The sequence below is a fragment of the Capra hircus genome, chromosome 24 (assembly GCF_001704415.2).
Source record: "Capra hircus breed San Clemente chromosome 24, ASM170441v1, whole genome shotgun sequence".
NCBI classification, from domain to species: domain Eukaryota; kingdom Metazoa; phylum Chordata; class Mammalia; order Artiodactyla; family Bovidae; genus Capra; species Capra hircus.
The window spans coordinates 57,898,434-57,919,141 of NC_030831.1; the positions used below are offsets into that span (position 1 = coordinate 57,898,434).

Sequence of the window (20,708 nt, forward strand, 5' to 3'; positions counted from 1 at the left end):
TATTGAATTTAGTACAATATTGCTTCTGCTTTTTTCCCCCAGTGTTTTGTGTTTTTGGCCATGATTTTGGTTTAAGATCCTGGATCAGTGAAAGGTGAAGTCTTAACCACTGGACTTTTAGGGATGTCTGTGAATCCTTATTTTCAAAGGAAGTCCTCACGATCACTTCTTTTTGAGTTCTACTCTAGCAAGTGTGTCAGTAGACTTGTTTTGGAGAACAGCCCTAGCAGAATGAGGTGCAGTGGGGGACAGGACACAATTCTTGGGTAATCTTAGCTTTGGCCCTAACCAGTTCTTAGGAACTTAGATGGGTCCCACGATCACTCTGGGTCTTAGGTTCATAAAGGAACTGGACTGGACCAATTGCATTTGACCAATTAAATCAGCATTTCTTGGGAGTATCACCTAAGTATCAGTATTTTTCAAGAGTTCCCTAGGGGTAAGGTATAGCCAGGGGCCAGATAATCCATAGAACAGGGCCTCTCACACTTTAATCACCTGGGATCTCATTAAAAGGCAGCATCTGATTTGCCAGACTGTGGCATTCTAACAAGCTTCCAGGGGAAATCAACTTTGAGTGACAAGGCCTTGGAGTCGCTTCCAGCTCTGTGACTCCACCGTGTCTATGGAGAGTGAATGTCCCTTTATTAAATCCTCAGAAAAATACCAGCTGTCACTTGACTGGCACCTCCATTTGAGCTGAGTCTGTAGGAAATGCCGAGCAGATCCCCCTGTGAAACTCAGTGGCTGTTTTAATTGGTTTTGCCTTTTTTATTTATTTATTTTTTTTAAAAATTGAAGTATTATTGTTTTACAATGTTGTGATAGCTTCTGCTGTACAACAACATGAATCAGCTGTAAGTGTAAATACATCCTCTCTCTCTAGAGCCTCCTGTCCTCCCCTCTAGGTGGTCACAGAGCACCAGGCTGAGCTCTCTGTGCTTACAGCAGCTTCCCACCAGCTAGCTATTTTACCCGTGGGCTTCCCTGGTGGCCCAGAGGTAAAGAACCTGCCTGCCCATGCAGGAGGCATGGGTTCTACCCCTGGCTCAGGAAGATCCCCTGGAGAAGGAAATGGCAACCCACTCCAGTATTCCTGCCTGGAGAATCCCGTGGACAGATGAGCCTGGTGGGCTACAGTCCACGGGGTTGCAAGAGAGTCGGACATGACTTGACCGAACGCGAGTGTATACGTGTCACTCCTAATGTCCCAGCTCCTCCCACCCTCTCCTTCCCCCAGCTGTGTCCGCAAGTCCTTCTCTGAGTCTGCATCTCTATTCCGACCCTGCAGGCAGGCTCATCAGGACCATTTTTCTGGGTTCCATGCATTATGCACTCACATACAGTATTTGTTTGTCTTTCTGACTTACTTCACGCTGTATGACAGATTCTAGGTTCATCCACACCATTATCATCGACCCAATTTCATTCTTTTTTATGGCTGAGTTGGTTTCGCTTTTTTAAAAAACTAGTTGCTCGACCCAGCCAGGAGGAAATAGTGCAAAAACAGACCGGAGAACTTCTCTCTCAAAAGCAGCCTAGGAGACTGTGGTCAGGGAAGGACCCGTTCACAATGCGATTGCTTCTCTTTGCCTGCAGCTCTGTTGTCGGAGCCTTGGTGCCAGCTGCCTCCCGCTTGGTCCTCTTCCCTGGCCCATCTGCCTTGCTCCCATATCACCCGGAGCCTGCTGGGTGAGCCAGCCCGGCAGTTGGCAGCAGACAGGAAAGTGGGGAGCCGGCACAGTTCCCCGGGGGAGCAGCCCCTCACTGGGGGAGGGGTAGGCAGGAGTGGCGAGGAAGAAGCGTCCCACAGCTGGGGCAGTGGCACAGGGAACCGGGAACGACAAGGCCAGAAAGGGGGCGGCCACACAGCGACCAGAAGCTCAGGCTCCCGCAGCTTAGTGGGCGACCGAGGCGCTGGCGTGGTGGCCTGGTCCTGCGGCTCCCGCAGGAGGCCTCTTAACAGTCCCTATCTGCACACCCCCTTAAACAGCACAGCCCCTAAAGGACCGGCAGGCTAACCACCAAGAAACCACCATGGTTCAAATCCTTCCCCCGAAACTCAGATGGCCGTCCGGGGAATGGCTCTGTGGGGAGAAAAAAGCGAACTGACAAAGACAGAGGAACAGGAGAAACGCCTGCAGAGTTTATTGAACTCGCACATGTACGTGGAGCCTTCACAGGAGAATGGAGACCCAAAGAAGGGAGCAGAACAGGAGGCTTTTATGCGGGGTCGGCACAGAAATGATAAATTTGCGCGAAGGACTGACAAGACAGAAGGTGTGAGCTGTGGGCAGTGAATGGTGAGGAGGTCACGGGAAGACACGCGTGACTTTCATGAGGTTTGTTTGTACAGAATTCTTGCCCCAGTTTCCCCATCTCTGGTGATAAAAAGGCCTTCTCTCCTCCAGGTACAGGGAATGCACCTTTCATAGGGGAGTTTTATTAATAGAACCTCTTTCCGGGAAGAACGGTGATGGGGGAAGGTCAGAATGATCTTTCTGCTTCTTTCATTTTTTTAAAATTCCTTCAACTTAAGGTCTTTCACATGCCAAGGTATCGTATATGGGGGTGGCACATCCTACATGCCATCAGCTCTTTCCCCTCCCCTCAGATGAAGATTCAGTAAAGAACATAACAAATGCACCATATAGGCATTGTGTAATTCATCCCACAGAGCTCACTGTCCCGGGGGCTGGGGGTGCATCAGGGAACACATCGGACAAGTTTCTGCTGTCCCCATGGAACCTACCTTCAAGCTGAGGGGAAACTATGACAAACAAAAATATAAATAAATGCAGATCAAGGACTGGAAATAACCCCAGGTGTCCAAGCACGAGATAACAAATTCTGGGTGATCCAAACCACGAAACTCAGAAACATCGCTCAGCCATAAAAGGAGGGAACCACTGATACACCAAACGACACGGATGATTCTCGAATAATTACGTGGCATGAAAGAAGCCAGATGCGAAAGAGTACATGCTCTATGATCTCATTTAATTATAAAAATTCTAGAAAAACTTAAGCGAGTCTCCAGGGACCACAAGCTTGCTGTATTTGGGGGCGTGCAAAGAGGGCCAGAAAGTGGGGGTGCAAAGGGGCATGGAGAGGCCCTTTAGGAGACTAAATGTGTCTATTCTCTTGACGGTGGTGATGGTTCCATGGCTGCACGCACGTGTCAAAGCGCACCAAACTCAACACTTCAAATGGGAAGAGCTCACTCTGTGTCTATTACACCTATGCAAAGCTGAAATTCTGAGTGTGCGTGTGTGTGTGTGTGTGTGTGTATACCCATATGTACATAAATTACATCATGTGCTGCGTGAAGACTGAAGCAAGATAAGGAAGGCAGGACATGCTGGGGGCAGGTGGTGCTATTTTAGATGGTGGGTCAGAGTTCTCAGGTGATTTTGAGCAGAAACCTGAAGGCAGTTAAGAGAACTAGCCACGGGGTTATCTGGGGAGAGAACATTCCAGAAGAAAGAGCAAGGACCAGGGTCTTGTGGGAGCACCCTAGGCCTGAGTAACACTGGAGCTCAGGGATGGCTCAGAATCTAGTTAATGATCGAGGTCTGAACCGAATCATTGCCCCAGGCTTCACATACAGTCTTGCATCTGTTCTGTCTACCTGGGGAGACTCCATGCCTTTGGCTAGGCTTCTTAACACTTATAGGACTTCCCTGATAGCTCAGTTGGTAAAGAATCTGCCTGCAAGGCAGGAGACACTGGTTTGATTCCTTGGTCAGGAAGATCCCCTGGAGAAGGAATAGGCTACCCGCTCCAGTATTCTGGCCTGGAGAATCCCACGGACTGTACAGTCTGTGGGGTTGCAAAGAGTCGGACACGACTGAGCGACTTTCACTTCACTTCTTAACACTTATATAAGCCCTTGTCATTCTAAACCAGCTCTGGAATCACACTAAGATTCTCATTCAAGAATTCCAAGGGCTTCCCTGGTGGCTGAGTGGTAAAAAATCCGCCTGCCAATGCAGGAGACACACGTTCAATCCCTGATCCAGGAAGATCCCACATGCCAAGGAGCAACTAAGCTCATGACCACAAGTACTGAGCCTGTGCTCTGGAGCCCGTGCTCTGCAACAGGGAAATCCACCACAGTGAGAAGCCTGAGCACCACAACGAGAGAGCAGGCCTGCAGCAGCGCCCACTCGCCACAGCCAGAGAAAATCCATGCAGCAACGAAGACCCAGCACAGCCAAAAAATAAATATATTAAATTATTTTTAAAAAGAATTCCAAGATCCGTTTGGCCCCCATCTTCTCTAAAATGGGAAGGTAACCTAATCCCACTTTCAAACTCCCATGACCAAGAGTGACTAACAGTATCTAACAAAACACAGAAGACCCTGAAAAAAGTGAACATTTACCTGGCATTTGCTCAGTACCAGGCACTGTTCTAAAAACCTTCTATGAATTATCTCAGGACATCTTCCCCCAGCCTTGCAAGGTAGATACTATTATTATTCCCACTTTACCCTTTATGGGGCTTCCCTGGTGGCTCAGAGGGTAAAGCATCTGCCTGCAATGCAGGAGACCTGGGTTTGATCCCTGGGTCAGGAAGATCCCCTAGAGAAGGAAATGGCAACCCACTCTAGTACTCTTGCCTAGAAAATCCCATGAATAGAGAAACCTGGTAGACTACAGTCCACAGGATCACAAAAAGTCGGATACGACTGAGAGACTTCACTTTCTTTCTTTTACCCTTTATAGATACAGACATGCTCAGTCAAGAAGTAGGGCTAACAGTTGAACCTGGGAGGTTATGACTCTGAAGCCAGCCCTTGTTAAATACCCACTCATGGCCTTGCAGAGTGCTGCAAATCTCTGATTCTTAACCAGTGGTCCCACATATACCCCTACTGGCCTGGTCCAGGCCTGACCCTGTGCATGGTTGGGACACCTTCCAAATTTGGAGCAGTGCTATAGACTGAATTGTGTCCCCTTCAAATTTATGTGTTAAAGCCCTGACTCCCAATATGATGGTGTTTGGTAACAAGGCTTTTGAGAGGTGATTAAGTTTAGGTGTGAGCCGGGGCACTGAGCGCAGGCGGCTGCGAGCCGGCACACTGAGCGAGCCGGAGCACTGAGTGCGGCCGAGAGGAGCTACCCCACGTTTGAGGTCAGGGGCAGCGGCCTAGAGTGCCAGGCTGCAACGGTGCAGGAACGGCCAAGAGGAGCTACCCTGCGTCCGAGGTCAGGGGCGGCGGAAGGGAGGAGACACCCCACGTCCGAGGTCAGTGGCGGCCGGGAAGAGACACCCTGCATCCGAGGTCTGGGGCGGCGGCCAGGAGGAGCTACCTGCGTCCGAGGCCAGTGGTGGCCGGGAGGAGACACCCAGCGTCCGAGCTCAGGGGCGGCTGGGAGAAGCCACCTCGCACCCGAGGCCAGGGGCAGTGATCCTGAGGAGCCACCCTGAGCCCGAGGCCAGGGCTGGCGGCCGGGAGGAGCAACCTGAGGAGCTGGTGGCTACGCAGGCACAGGAGGGCCTAGAGGAGCTATCCCACGTTGAAGGTCAGGAACGGCGGTGGTAAGGAGATACCCCTCGTCCAAGGTAAGGAGCAGCAGCTGTGCTTTGCTGGAGCAGCCGTGAAGAGATACCCCATGCCCAAGGTAAGGGAAACCCAAGTAAGATGGTAGGTGTTGCAAGAGGGCATCAGAGGGCAGACACACTGAAACCATACTCACAGAAAACTAGTCAATCTAATCACACTAGGACCACAGCCTTGTCTAACTCAATGAAACCAAGCCATGCCCACGGGGCAACCCAAGACGGGCGGGTCACGGTGGAGAGGTCTGACAGAATGTGGTCCACTGGAGAAGGAAATGGCAAGCCACTTCGGTATTCTTGCCCTGAGAACCCCATGAACAGTATGAAAAAGCAAAATGATAGGATACCAAAAGAGGAACTCCCCAGGTCATTAGGTGCCCAATATGCTACTGGAGATCAGTGGAGAAATAACTCCAGAAAGAATGAAGGGATGGAGCCAAAGCAAAAACAATATCCAGCTGTGGATGTGACTGGTGATAGAAGCAAGATCCGATGCTGTAAAGAGCAATATTGCATAGGAACCTGGAATGTCAGGTCCATGAATCAAGGCAAATTGGAAGTGGTCAAACAAGAGATGGCAAGGGTGAACGTCGACATTCTAGGAATCAGCGAACTAAAATGGACTGGAATGGGTGAATTTAACTCAGATGACCATTATATCTACTACTGCGGGCAGGAATCCCTCAGAAGAAATGGAGTAGCCATCACGGTCAACAAAAGAGTCCGAAATGCAGTACTTGGATGCAATCTCAAAAACGACATAATGATCTCTGTTCGTCTCCAAGGCAAACCATTTAATATCACAGTTATCCAAGTCTATACCCCAACCAGTAACGCTGAAGAAGCTGAAGTTGAACGGTTTTATGAAGACCTACAAGACCTTTTAGAACTAACACCCCAAAAAGATGTCCTTTTTATTATAGGGGACTGGAATGCAAAAGTAGGAAGTCAAGAAACACCTGGAGTAACAGGCAAATTTGGCCTTGGAGTATGGAATGAAGCAGGGCAAAGGCTAACAGAGTTTTGCCAAGAGAACATACTGGTCATAGCAAACACCCTCTTCCAACAACACAAGAGAAGACTCTACACATGGACATCACCAGATGGTCAACACCGAAATCAGACTGATTATATTCTTTGCAGCCAAAGATGGAGAAGCTCTATACTGTCAACAAAAACAAGACCAGGAGCTGACTGTGGCTCAGATCATGAACTCCTTATTAGCAAATTTAGACTTAAATTGAAGAAAGTAGGGAAAACCGCTAGACCATTCAGGTATGACCTAAATCAAATCCCTTACGATTATACAGTGGAAGTGAGAAATAGATTTAAGGGCCTAGATCTGATAGATAGAGTGCCTGATGAACTATGGACTGAGGTTCATGACATTGTACAGGAGACAGGGATCAAAACCATCCCCATGGAAAACAAATGCAAAAAAGCAAAATGGCTGTCTGGGGAGGCCTTACAAATAGCTATGAAAAGAAGAGAGGTGAAAAGCAAAGGAGAAAAGGAAAGATATAAGCATCTGAATGCAGAGTTCCAAAGAACAGCAAGAAGAGATAAGAAAGCCTTCTTCAGCAATCAATGCAAAGAAATAGAGGAAAAGAACAGAATGGGAAAGACTAGAGATCTCTTCAAGAAAATCAGAGATACCAAGGGAACATTTCATGCAAAGATGGGCTCAATAAAGGACAGAAACGGTATGGACCTAACAGAAGCAGAGGATATTAAGGAGAGGTGGCGAGAATACACGGAAGAACTGTACAAAAAAGATCTTCACGACCCCGATAATCATGATGATGTGGTCACTCACCTAGAGCCAGACATCTTGGAATATGAAGTCAAGTGGGCCTTAGAAAGCATCACTATGAACGAAGCTAGTGGAGGTGATGGAATTCCAGTTGAGCTATTTCAAATCCTGAAAGGTGCTGCTGTGAAAGGGCTGCACTCAATATGCCAGCAAGTTTGGAAAACTCAGCAGTGGCCACAGGACTGGAAAAGGTCAGTGTTCATTCCAGTCCCAGAGAAAGGCAATGCCAAAGAATGCTCAAACTACCGCACAATTGCACTCATCTCACATGCTAGTAAAGTAATGCTCAAAATTCTCCAAGCCAGGCTTCAGCAATACGTGAACCGTGAACTTCCTGATGTTCAAGCTGGTTTTAGAAAAGGCAGAGGAACCAGAGATCAAATTGCCACCATCCGCTGGATCATGGAAAAAGCAAGAAAGTTCCAGAAAAACATCTATTTCTGCTTTCTTGACTATGCCAAAGCCTTTGACTGTGTGGATCACAAGTAACTGTGGAAAATTCTGAGAGAGATGGGAATACCAGACCACCTGACCTGCCTCTTGAGAAATCTGTATGCAGGTCAGGAAGCAACAGTTAGAACTGGACATGGAACAACAGACTGGTTCCAAATAGGAAAAGGAGTATGTCAAAGCTGTCTATTGTCACCCTGCTTATTTAACTTCTATGCAGAGTACATCATGAGAAACGCTGGCCTGGAAGAAACACAAGCTGGAATCAAGATTGCTGGGAGAAATATCAATCACCTCAGATATGCAGATGACACCACCCTTATGGCAGAAAGCGAAGAGGAGCTAAAAAGCCTTTTGATGAAAGTGAAAGAGGAGAGTGAAAAAGTTGGCTTAAAGCTCAACATTCAGAAAACGAAGATCATGGCATCCAGTCCCATCACTTCATGGGAAATAGATGAGGAAACAGTGGAAACAGCGTCAGACTTTATTTTGGGGGGCTCCAAAATCACTGCAGATGGTGACTGCAGCCATGAAATTAAAAGACGCTTACTCCTTGGAAAGAAAGTTATGACCAACCTAGATAGCATATTCAAAAGCAGAGACATTACTTTGCTGACTAAGGTCCATCTAGTCAAGGCTATGCTTTTTCTTGTGGTCGTGTATGGATGTGACAGTTGGACTGTGAAGAAGGCTGAGCACCGAAGAATTGATGCTTTTGAACTGCGATGTTGGAGAAGACTCTTGAGAGTCCCTTGGACTGCAAGGAGATCCAACCAGTCCATTCTGAAGGAGATCAACCCTGGGATTTCTTTGGAAGGAATGACGCTAAAGCTCAAAGTCCAGTACTTTGGCCACCTCATGCGAAGAGTTGACTCATTGGAAAAGACTCTGATGCTGGGAGGGATTGGGGGCAGGAGGAGAAGGGGACGACTGAGGATGAGGTGGCTGGATGGCATCATGGACTCAATGGACGTGAGTCTGAGTGAACTCTGGGAGATGGTGATGGACAGGGAGCCCTGGCGTGCTGTGATTCATGGGGTTGCAAAGAGTCGGACATGACTGAGCAACTGAACTGAACTAAATTTAGGTAAGGGTGAGGGTGGGGCCCCCATGACAGGATTAGTGCCTTCACAAAAGGAGAGAGCAGAGAGCCTGTCCTCCCCCAACCACTTTCTCTCCCTTTGCCATGTGAGGAGACAGCAAGAAGGCAGCTATCAGCAAGCCCAGAAGAGGGTCCTCACCAGAACCCCACCCTCCTGGCACCCTGATCTCAAGCCTCTAGAACCATGAGAAATAAACTCCTATTGATTAAGCCTCCCAGTCTGTGGTATTTTTGCACTCATACAGGCAAGGTCAACAGATAATGCCATATCCAAACACCTCTCATGTATCGAGCTCATTCCTAGGTTCAAGGGTGGCTCAGGTGTGGTTTGGAAGGGGTCCTGGGAGGGTCCAGAGCATCAGGCTTCCTCATCCACATGCGTGGGACTCAGCCTGAGGCCTGGGCTAATGGCTCAGGAGCTGAGAGGTTGAAGGTGCTGGGATTGGTCCAGCCTTATAGGATTCATAGAAAGGGAACCAGTGCCTGGGTTTTGGGTTTTGAAGCAGGCAAGCCAGGCAATCAGAAGTGATAAGAGTCTGAGGCAGGGGTCCAAGGCAAGCATGGAATTCTAAGACAGTGAAAGATAGAGGGTGGTGGGGAGGGCAGGAGAGGCTTCCAGGGGCGATGAAGCAAAAGTGGAGGTAAATTTCATGGGAGACCTTTGACAGGGAGAAAACAGGGCTAGGTTGGTCAGGACAGAAATAAGTTCCCAATCAAACTATGTTCTTAGTCCCGTCCCTCCCTGCATCTCCCCTCAGGGCTGAAGCAAAACCTTTCTGGGACTCATAAGACCTGATTCAGTTCCAGTTGCCCTAACTCACTGTCAAGTAACTTAAAAAAAATTTTTTTAATATTATTTATTTATTTGGCTGTACTGGGTCTAAGTTGCAGCACACAAGATCTTCAGTCTTCACTGAGGCATGCAAAGATCTTTAGTTGCTGCATATGGGATCTTTTTTTAGTTGCGGCACGTGGAATTTTAGTTCTGGTTCCCTGACCAGGCAGGGAACCTGGACCCCCTGCATTTCAAGGCAGAGTCTTAACCCCTGGACCACCAGGGATGTCCCTCAGGTAATGTCTCTATGAGGTTCACCTTGAAAGAGGACATCAACGTTGGTCAGGTGATCACTAGTGCAGGAATTTCTGCATCAGCTGGACTCTCCATCTTCCCAATTCTCAGAAACTCACCCCATGATTCTGGGATTACAAAGGAAGAGTGAACCCCACTTGGTCCATGAACTTCCCTCATGTTACTGGTCTTCTCCAAGTTCTCAGAAGGTGTCAATGGAGGGGCCCTTCCAGAGCCATTCAGCGTGTGTCCAGTTTCCAGTGCACCTTTCTCTGGCTATCCCACCATCTGGGGAGGGACTCTTGGACTGGTCTGTCACCTCAGAGCCGTGGTTCTGCCCTGAGAGCCAACACTGTGGTGGGAGCAACCACCCAAGTCCTGTCCCAGGAAAGAATGAGCTGGCACACAAGAAAGGTTGAGCATCCAGTGGCGTGGCCCTGTCACCATCCACTCCGCTGAGACACTCACCTCTGAAGTTAAAACCGGAAAGTGAAGACAGGCAGCAGATTATCAGCACGGCCTTATCATCCCAGGGACCAAATGGGTGCTTCTCATCAGACCCTTGCGACTCACTGAAAAACTGTTCCTGGCCGTGGTCGGAGGAACAGCCACGAAACACAGCGGCTGAATTCATTCAGGAAGAATGCTGCAGGAGCCCGCCCTGGCTCCATGCTCGGACACAGCGCCGTCCCAGTGCCAGAAGCACTAGCACTCATCTTTAAGATTTGTGACACCTACTTAAGCTCACGGGAACACAAAGTTCACAAAATGCTTTCCAACCTCGGATGAAATGCCTTTCCCTCTTAGCCAAATTGCAGCAAGCTTCAGTCATCTTTATTTCCACCCAATGAGTCCTTTATCAAACATGTTAATTACATTTTCTTCTCCAAGAGGGAAATAGCAGATGGGGGAAATGCTGCCAAACTTAGCTGCCTTTCTTACCTCTAAATTGCCCTGTTTTTAATCAGTTCCAAAATTATAGTTCGATGTCTGCCTGCCAATGTAGGAGACACAGGAGATGCGGGTTCAATCCCTGGGTCAGGAAGATCCCCTGGAGAAGGAAATGGCAGCCCACTCCAATATTTTTGCCTGAAAAATCCCACGGACAGAGGAATCTGGCAGGCTACAGTCCAAAGGGTCGCAAAGAGTCAGACACAATTGAGCATGAGCATGGCTTGGCGTGTTGGGGAGCATGTTCAAATTGCACAAAGTAACAATTATTTAAAGAGTATTCTAAATTCTTGGCATGTGTTGATTTAATCCCTGGGTCAATCGTTTAAAGCAGATACTATCTTTACCCCTATTTTATAAGTGAGGAAATGGTGACCCAGACAGCTTAAGCAACTTGCCCAAAATGATATGGCTTGTAAGAGGCAGATCTGGGATTTAAATCCATATTCAGTTTTGGATCCAAATCCTTGCTTTCAATGGTGGATACAATCTCCTGTCCTTTGTAAGTGAAGTTGATGGTGACCCTTCTACCTGTAGCAGGATGTGTTCCTTGAGGTGTTTCTTCCAAAAATAAAGATGCTCTCATTTTTTAATTAAATACTTTTCTATTTTTGACTGCCTCGAGTCTTAGTTTCCAGCATGCAAAGTCTTTCCTTGGGGAGCATAGACTTCTCTCTAGCTGTGGTCAGACTCTAGGGCACATAGCAGTTGTGTGTGTGGGCTCAGGTGCCTGAGGCATGTGGGATCTTAGTCCCCAACCAGGGATCTAAGCCATATCCTCTATATTGGAAGGCAGGTTGTTAAGCACTGGATCACCAGGGAAGTCCCAAGAATGGAGGTATTCTTAACTGACTGACCTCTTCTCGTTTGCCCAACCTCATTCATGACCAACAACTCATGTTTCTGAGATGTCTGAGAAAGAATTTGGGTTTCCCTGGGTATAGAGATAGGCTGAGGGCCCCTCAAGGGCCAAAGTTGGGCTCAGACAACAAGCACTTATGAACAACCCTCTGCCAGCTACAAACCAGAGTGGCTTCAAGAATGTAACAGTGCCCCCAAGACTCCTAGCATCTGTCCATCCAGACGTGAGGAAAAACTGAGAAGACCCAGACTTCACTGAAATCACAGATTCAGGTTCACAAATTCCACCTTTTAAAAACCATCCAAACAGAGTTTGTAGTATCAACATATGATAAAAACAGCTTCAATCCTGTGTTTGGATTATAGTTTCTTGTTAAACATCCATTTTCTTCTTGTCTTTGAAAATTCTCAACTGATTCTAACACTTTCAAAACTATGCATATAAAATTATTCCAGCTCTAAGCACACTTGGCTAAGACAAAGTAATTCTTTCAGATTAATTCCAGGAATACAAGACTTTCAGGGAGTGTTAACTGCTAACTAAAAACAACTAAATTTGTTGCAGTGACCTGTACACTCCACTGATCATTTTGCATAAATCATCTCAATACATCATCACAAACACTCATTTTACAGATGAAGAAACTGAAGCTCAGAGAAGTTAATTGACTTGCTTAAGGTCACATAACTCACAAGCAGCAAAGCTTATTATTAAACTCCTTCCTGCCAAGACAGGAAACATAATGAGATGTGGGTTTGATCCCTGGGTCAGGAAGATCCCCTGGAAGAGGGCATGGCAACCCACTCCAGTATTCTTGCCTGGAGAATCCCATGGACAGAGGAGCCTAGTGGGCTAAAGTCTACAGGGTCACAGAGAGTCAGGCACAACTGAAGCGACTTAGCATGAGATATAGTAGACTACAAAATGTGGCCACTAATTCCTTTCACTCGGTTATCTACACCCTGGTGCAGTGTGACTTTGCTACTGTTCAAGAAGTGGCATTTCTCTTCCTGCCTCTTGACTCTGGTCTGGCCCCGTGACTTGCTTTGGTCCAGAGAATGTGGTGGGGGTGGTATTGGGATGGAGCTCAACAAGAACGTTTCCTGGAGCTTTCTCCATATTGCTCCCCTGAGACCCACGTATAGGAAGCCAGTTCTAGCCAACTGGAGGATCAGAGTCCACATGGAGGAGAAGTGAGGAGGCCCAGTCAACAGCCAGCATCAACTGCTCCTCCTGGTGAAGCCACCTTGGTCCTCCCAGCCCAGCCAAGCCTCAGACTGACTCAAGTCCATGAGTGAGCATGAGTGAGCCAGGCAGTATCAGCCAGTGCCAGCCCACAGAATCGGGAGAACTAACCAGCTGCTGCTGCTTCAGGGCACTCTGTTTTTGGGTGGTTGATGACACCATTTCTCAGCCTCAGCACTACTGGCATTATAGAATGGGTGGTACTTCGTTGGGGGGCATTGCCTGGAGCAACATCGAACATTCAGCAGCATCCCTGGCCACTATCCGGTGGATGCCGGCAGCACCCCCTCCCAGCCATGACAATCAAAAACGCCTCCAGACATGGCCAGATGTTCCCTGGGGTCAAAAAACATAAGTGCCTCGGGAAACCCTCAGATGGATTTTTTTCCCTCCAAAATCTTGAGCAATCAATACCCAGCTTAGGGCAGAGTTGGAAAATGTTCTTTGCCCCTGGACCCACTGACACCTCCCAAGTGGCCTGGAGGAACTCAGCTGGTATCTTGGGAACAGCACTCTGGTTATCAGCAGAAAAAAAAAGGTCTGTCCTATACTAAGTAGGTGAAGGGCAGCGTTTTTTTAAAGAATACTCAGACATATCACGTATTAATGTCCTAGAGCCGACATAACGAACCACCATACAGAGAACAGCACAAAACAACAAAAATCTGTTCCTTCACTGTTCTGGCGGCCGGGAAGTCCACGCTGAAGGGAGGCCCCTCTGAAGGCTCGGGAATGATCGCTCCTCGCCCCTCCCCGCCTGGGGCCGCCAGCAGGCCTGGGCTTTTCCCTCCTCACGCGGCACCACGCCCATCTCCTCCTGTCTTCACCCGGCCATTTCCCTCCATCCGTGTCTCTCTTCTCTCTCTGTATAAAGATATCAGTCAGAGCCCGTATTCATCTAAGTATGATCTTATCTTGAATAAGTACGTCTGCAAAGACCCTACTTTGGGGCTTCCCTAGTGGCTCAGTGGTCATGAGTCCACCTACCAATGCAGGAGACACGGGTTCGATCCCAGTCCAGGAAGATCCCACGTGCCTCGGCACAGCAGAGCCCAGGCGCCACAACTGCTGAGCCTGCGCGCTAGAGCCTGTGCTCCGCAACAGGAGAAGCCACCGCAATGAGAAGCCCGAGCGCAGCAACGAAGACCCAGCTCAGCTGAAGATAAATGAATAAAGAGCCCTGAGCACCTGGTATTGGGGGAGGGGGGCGGGAGGGGGGCGGGAGGGGGGCGGGGGGGGGGAAGACCCTATTTCCAAACAAGGTCACACTCTGAGGTTCCAGGTGAACATGAAGATGGGGGACCCTAGTCGACCCACACACATACGAGCAAACTGCTTGTGGTGACTGCGGTTCTCCCGGCCACTGTCCCCACTAGGTCGTCTACAGGGTCCGCCTCCAGACCAGCCAACGCCAGGGCTGAGCCGACGAGAGAGCGAGCTGGGCTGCTTCCCGTCCCTCTGACCGGGGCTCCTGCCCTCCCCGTCCCCTCCCTTCCGCTTCACTCTTAACCTAGACTCGCCCTCATCACCGCTGGCCGGGACCGGGACCATCCAAAGAGGCCTCCATGCTGCGGAGACCAGTGTCTCTCTCTAGGTGTGGGTTCCTAGACACAGTGTCATCTGTTGCTTCACTGCTTATCTTTAAACTCCATTCATAAGAGACCACAGTTCCCAGTTTGTATATATATTGCGACTTGCTTTCAGGATGAGGTAGAAGACATCTATTTGCACTTTCTTCCCCTCCTCCCAACCGCTACATCTTTAGTCCTTATTGAATTGGTTACAATACTGCTTCTGTGTCATATCTTGGTTTTTTGGCCACGAGGCATGTGGGTGTGATCTTCGTTCCCCAATCAGGGATCAAAACCGCACCCCTTGCATTAGAAGGCCAACTCTTAACCACGGGACCACCACGGAAGTCCCAACCCCTGTATCTCGAGGAGGAAAAAAATGCTTTCATGCTACAGTACAAGCTCTACAGTTATTATTAACACTTCTCTCTCTCCCAACTCTTTCTTGGCTTTCCATGTCGTTGTCTCCCAAGCACACCTGACCTGTGGTAATCAGTCTCTCCAGATAGCCTTGTTTGCTGTAAATACACAGTCTCGCAGGATTAGAGTGATACAAGGAGAATGCAGGAAGAATGCGGGCAGAAGGACTCCCGCGTTCAGGAAAGAGGGAAGACGAGAACGTGGATAAACACGGCAGCAGCGCTCGCAGCCTCATGGCAGAAGCGCAGATGGGACACTAAGCCAGGAAAAGCCCTTGGGAAACACAGAAACAGGAGCTTTCAAATATCTAACAACTCTTTAGACTGAGAGACTAAACTCAGGTAGTTTACTATACACTAATCTGGCGATTTATGTTATACTGATAATGGCAAAAAATTTCAAGACTAATATGGTTACTAACAACTAACTTACAATCTTTGATAGGCATTTGCACAAAATCCTATTCATTTTCCTAACCAGCATGTAACATATGGGTAGAAGTCAAACTACTTTACAGATGAATATTTTCAGATTAAAGCATTTTGCATCTTGGACAACTCACTGGAATCACCTGGACTGGGGACTGACTATGTCAACAGTGAAGGACAAGTGTTAGTGGGTTTATTGCCCTGCTCGTGGGCAGCTACAGCTCAGAACTCCAAGTGCAGGACACCAGAACTTTTAAAGATTATTAGTGTCCAACATGTTTACCATGAAAGCAGAAAAAAAATGGAGCCACATCTATTATCATGTTGTTGTTCAGCCACTCAGTCGGGTCTGACTCTTGTGACCCCATGGACTGCAGCATGCCAGGCCTCCCTGTCCTTCACCATCATATTGCCCTACTATTATTCATCTGCGTTAGGATTGAATACCGTTCCCAGCAGGGGGGCTACCTTTCAAATGGCAGGAACTTGGAAAGAGCGCATTCAGTTCAATTCAGTTCAGTTCAGTCGCTCAGTCGTGTCCAACTCTGCGACCCCATGAACCACAGCATGCCAGGCCTCCCTGTCTATCACCAGCTCCCAGAGTCTACCCAAACTCATGTCCATTGAGTTGGTGATGCCATCCAACCATCTCATCCCCTTCTCCTCCTGCCCTCAATCTTTCCCGTAATCAGGGTCTTTTCAAATGAGTCAGCTCTTCACATCAGGTGGCCAAAGTATTGGAGTTTCAGCTTCAACATCAGTCCTTCCAGTGAACACCCAGGACTGATTTCCTTTAGGATGGACTGGTTGGATCCCCTTGCAGTCCCAGGGACTCTCAAGAGTCTTCTCCAACATCACAGTTCAAAAGTATCAATTCTTAGGCGCTCAGCTTTCTTTATAGTTCAACTCTCACATCCATATATGACCACTGGAAAAACCATAGCCTTGACTAGACGGCCCTTTGTTAGCAAAGTAATGTCTCCGCTTTTTAATAGGCTGTCTAGGTTGGTCATAACTTTCCTTCCAAGGAGTAAGTGTCTTTTAATTTCATAGCTGCAATCACCATCTGCAGTGATTTTGGAGCCCCCCAAAATAAAGTCAGCCATTGTTTCCACTGTTTCCCCATTTATTTGGCATGAGGTGATGGGACCAGATGCCATGGTCTTAGTTTTCTGAATGTTGAGCTTTAAGCCAACTTTTTCACTCTCCTCTTTCACTTTCATCAAGAGGCTCTTTAGTTCTTCTTCACTTTCTGCCATAAGGGTGGTGTCATCTGCGTATCTGAGGTGATTGATGATTCCAGCTTGATTCCAGCTAGTGCTTGCTCCAGCCCTGCGTTTCCCATTATGTACACTGTGTATAAGTTAAATAAGCAGGATGACAATATACAGCCTTGACATACTCCTTTTCCTATTTGGAACCAGTCTGTTGTTCCATGTCCAGTTCTATTAAACTTTTCAGTTTTAGGGTGAATCACTGCCCTGCTGACCTTCAGAGCAGAGAATGAGAGCCCTGACCTTTATGTAGCATAGCACCAGCTCCCTGGCTAACTTTCTCTTTCCTGTGTTGTGTCTCTCCCATTGTGACCCACCCGTCTGCCCCTGGGTTTCAGCCTGGCTACCCCTCAACTCCTAACACCCCACAAAATGTTTGGTTTGTCTATATTCCTCAGCCTGTGCAAACAGCAATTAGCAAATCTCAATTCCTAAATGGTAGTCCATCAGTAAAAGAATACACATTGAGCTTCTCTTCTGGTTACAAAGTGAGTATAATATTTTAGTTTAGTGTAAGACCCAAATTAATCAATCAAGAAACGTGTTGAGTGCTCAGAGGCTCAAAGGTAGGAGTGGAATACATAGGAAGTACATTATGTAGGCCCTGAAGGATCTTACTATCTAGACCAGGGGCTGGCAAACTATGGTCCACGGGCCAAATCTGGCTCCCAACTGCTTCTACAAATAAAGTTTTATTGGAACACAACCATGATTCTTTGGGGGATTTTTGTTTGTTTGTTTCATTTTTTTGGTCTATGGCTGCTTTGGCACTATGATGGCAGAGTTGAAGGGTTGTGATAGAGACTGTCTGGGCTTCAAAGCCAGAAGTATTTACTATCTGGCCCTTTATAGATAAAGTTTGCCAATGCTGATATAAACAAACTAATAACCACAACTGCAAATATATATAGGATAGACACATAGATGTATTAATATGAAACAGTTGAGGGTTCCTGCCATTAGCAGGAAGGAACACAGCCTACTGAGCAATCATCAGTCCTGAGCAGGAAATTAGCACCCAACGGGAGGCCTGTGCAAAGGAGATGAGGATGTTTGAGGATGTTTGAGGCTGGACAGATCCATGTGCAACAGAACTGCCCGCGAGTCATACAGGCAGCAGGCTTCCCTGGTAGCTCAACTGGTAAAGAATCCGCTTGCAGTGCGGGAGACACTGGTTTGGTTCCTGGGTCGGGAAGACCCTCTGGAGGAGGGACAGGCTACCCACTCCAGTCTTCTTGCCTGGAGAATCACCATGAACAGAGAAGCCTGGCGGGCTACAGTCCGTGAGGTTGCAAAGAGTCGGAGATGACTGAGCGACTAGGCATGGCAGAGCACAGCACACAGGTAGATTCTAAGTTGGCTGGCGTGACGAGGAGGGTGAGCAGAGCCTTGACGAAGTTGCAATGAAGAGGCAGGAAGCCCAGTCCGTGGCTGCGGGGCAGTGGTGGCAGGTGGGCTGCCTCCCAGTACTTGGGTCGAGAGGGGGAGATGGCATGGTTTGTTCACCGCTTGTCTTCCTTGACAGACTTGAGGTTTTCTGAGCAATATTCACTCTGTTCCCCTCGATGCAGGCATTAAGCTACATGCCTGCCATATAGTAGCTGCATAATGAATATCATTTACTGTGTGTGTTAGTCACTCAGTCGTGTCCAACTCTTTGTGACCCCACAGACTGTAGCCCACCAGGCAGGCTTCTCTGTCCATGGAATTCTCCAGGCAAGAATACTGGAGTGGATTGCCATTCCCTTCTCCAGAGGAACTTCCCAACCCAGGGATCGAACCCTGGTCTCCTGCCTCACAGGCAGATTCTTTGCCATTTGAGCTACAGGGAAGTCTGAATATCATTTTAAAATTAAATAATAAACCTGAGGCTTTCAAGGGCTAAAGTCTCTCTTGGTAAATGTCATGCTGCACTTGAAACAATATGGTTTATTGTCAGATATCTTTTGATGTTGATTTCTAACCTAATTTCACAGTGATAAGAAAACAGACTCTGTATGATTTCATTATCTTTGGACCATGAAATTTTTACATGTTACAAATTTGCATTGTTTTATGTCCCTGGATATATTATTCCAGTGTCTCCTGGTTTACAGTCTATGGGAACTTGAATAGAATTTGTATCCTGCTGTTGTGTGAAAACTGTATAAACCTTAACTATGTTGAATTGGCTCATAGTGCTTTTCAGGTCTACTATATCCTTCTATTTTTCTATCTGTTTATTCTATTAATTTTGGGGAGTTTGACATTGAAACTCCTAAGTAAAAATCTTAATTTATCTACTTAAAAAAACTGTAATATACAATCACTATATATAACTTTGTTCTGTATTTTCCAAGTTTCCTATAAATGTGTTATCATACTTTCATAATTTAGAAAAAATTTTAAAGAAATATTAATTTTTTAAAAATTAAATAATGAACGAATAAATGGATGTCTTGAACACAAGGTTAGACGGGCTGCAGGCCAGCTGAGTCAAGCATTTCAATCATGGTAAAGTGACCTCTGACCTTACTTTGAAACAACAACAAAGATCAGAGATCAAGAAAGCTGTTATTGAGCAACTACTAAATAACAAGCCTTTTACAAGCAGTATGTCATTTCATGCATTCAGCCACCCTTTGGAGGATGAAAAAGCTGAGTTTCAGAGAGGTGAAGTAACTGGCCAAGGTCACACAGCCCGAAAATGGCAGAGCTAAAATGCAAACCCAAGCCCTCACTTTGCTGTTTCCAAGGCTACTGGCACACACCCATGCCTCTCAGTCATTTTCATGCCACGCCCGCAGACCTCGGTCTCCTCAGAGCCACTGTAAAGGACATGAGACCGATTTGGCTGCACTGGGGAACAAGAGCCACTCAGCTTCCACCAGAGGAGTTCTCCTTTTCTCCACTTCACCTACGACGTTTCCTGATTTCACCCCAACCACACAGTTCTTGTGGGAACGAGAAAGAATGAGAAACCGGTGTGCTGGGCCACACCACTTCCTCAAACCAGGCCAGCAGGTCCGGTTTCCAGCCTCAACTCCACCACCAACTTGCTGCGGGATCCGGGCCCATCACTTCTTCCTTTCATTCTTACACAAGAAATGCTGGGTGACAGATAATGAAATCCCACGGTGCTTCTTAACTTTCCAGAGAGGACAAGACTTTCAAAAGAGCTTATTCAATGAATGGAAATGGTTGGGCCACCATGTACCATCCATGGCAGCAATTAGATGAGGGTGATGAATTACCAGGCAGAGTTTAGCAGTCATTGCTAGAGGCTGTGGCTGATGACTGTCCATCACATCTAACGGGACTCAAAAAGAAAACGCTAGCCAATCTTTTGACCTTACCCGATAGTAACCAGCACACGACAGATCATGGGGAGCTTAGTCAACAGTCCGCCGAGGCACATCCACTTACCAGTAGAGGTGTAATACATGAACATACTGATTCTCGAAGAATTCGTAACTGGAGACACTGCCACACTCATCTATGGTTCGACCATTCTTATACCAAGTTACCTCTGGCTTGGGCTGGCCTGATGATAAAGAAATAAGAATATTCTTACTAGGTGAAGTCTCTTTGGAAAATCATAAAGCTATGAATAAGAATGGATGATAAATAATCAGGATAAGCATGATGGACATGTCATTGGGGAACCAGAAAAGCTTCTTCTCATGGATAAAAACACTTCCTTCAATAAGCACTCTTGGGCATGTTACGTGCCTAAGAGGATGCTGGGCTGGAGTCGGGGCAGGGGAGCATGCAACGTGGAAAGTGCTGCTCCAGATCTCGAGAAGCTGTTAAGAGGGCTTCCCAGGTGGCCCAGGGACAAGGCATGCGCCTGCCAACGCAGGAGACATGGGTTCAAGCCCCGGTCCAGGAACATCCCATGTGCCTCGGAGCAACTGAGCCCATGCACCACAGCTATGGACTCTGTGCTCTACAGGCCGGGAGTTGCAGCTACTGA

The 20,708-nt window shown here is 47.5% G+C and overlaps 1 protein-coding gene across 1 annotated transcript in view; it reads right to left on the reverse strand.

Moving 5' to 3' along the window:
* Positions 1-20,328, reverse strand: part of ALPK2 (alpha kinase 2) — a gene marked incomplete at its 5' end in the record, with an annotated part of 122,666 nt that extends 102,338 nt beyond the window's left edge. The window contains one exon of the mRNA XM_018039363.1: positions 20,159-20,328. Coding sequence (XP_017894852.1) covers positions 20,159-20,328 — 170 coding nt within the window. The remainder of the gene's footprint in view (positions 1-20,158) is intronic.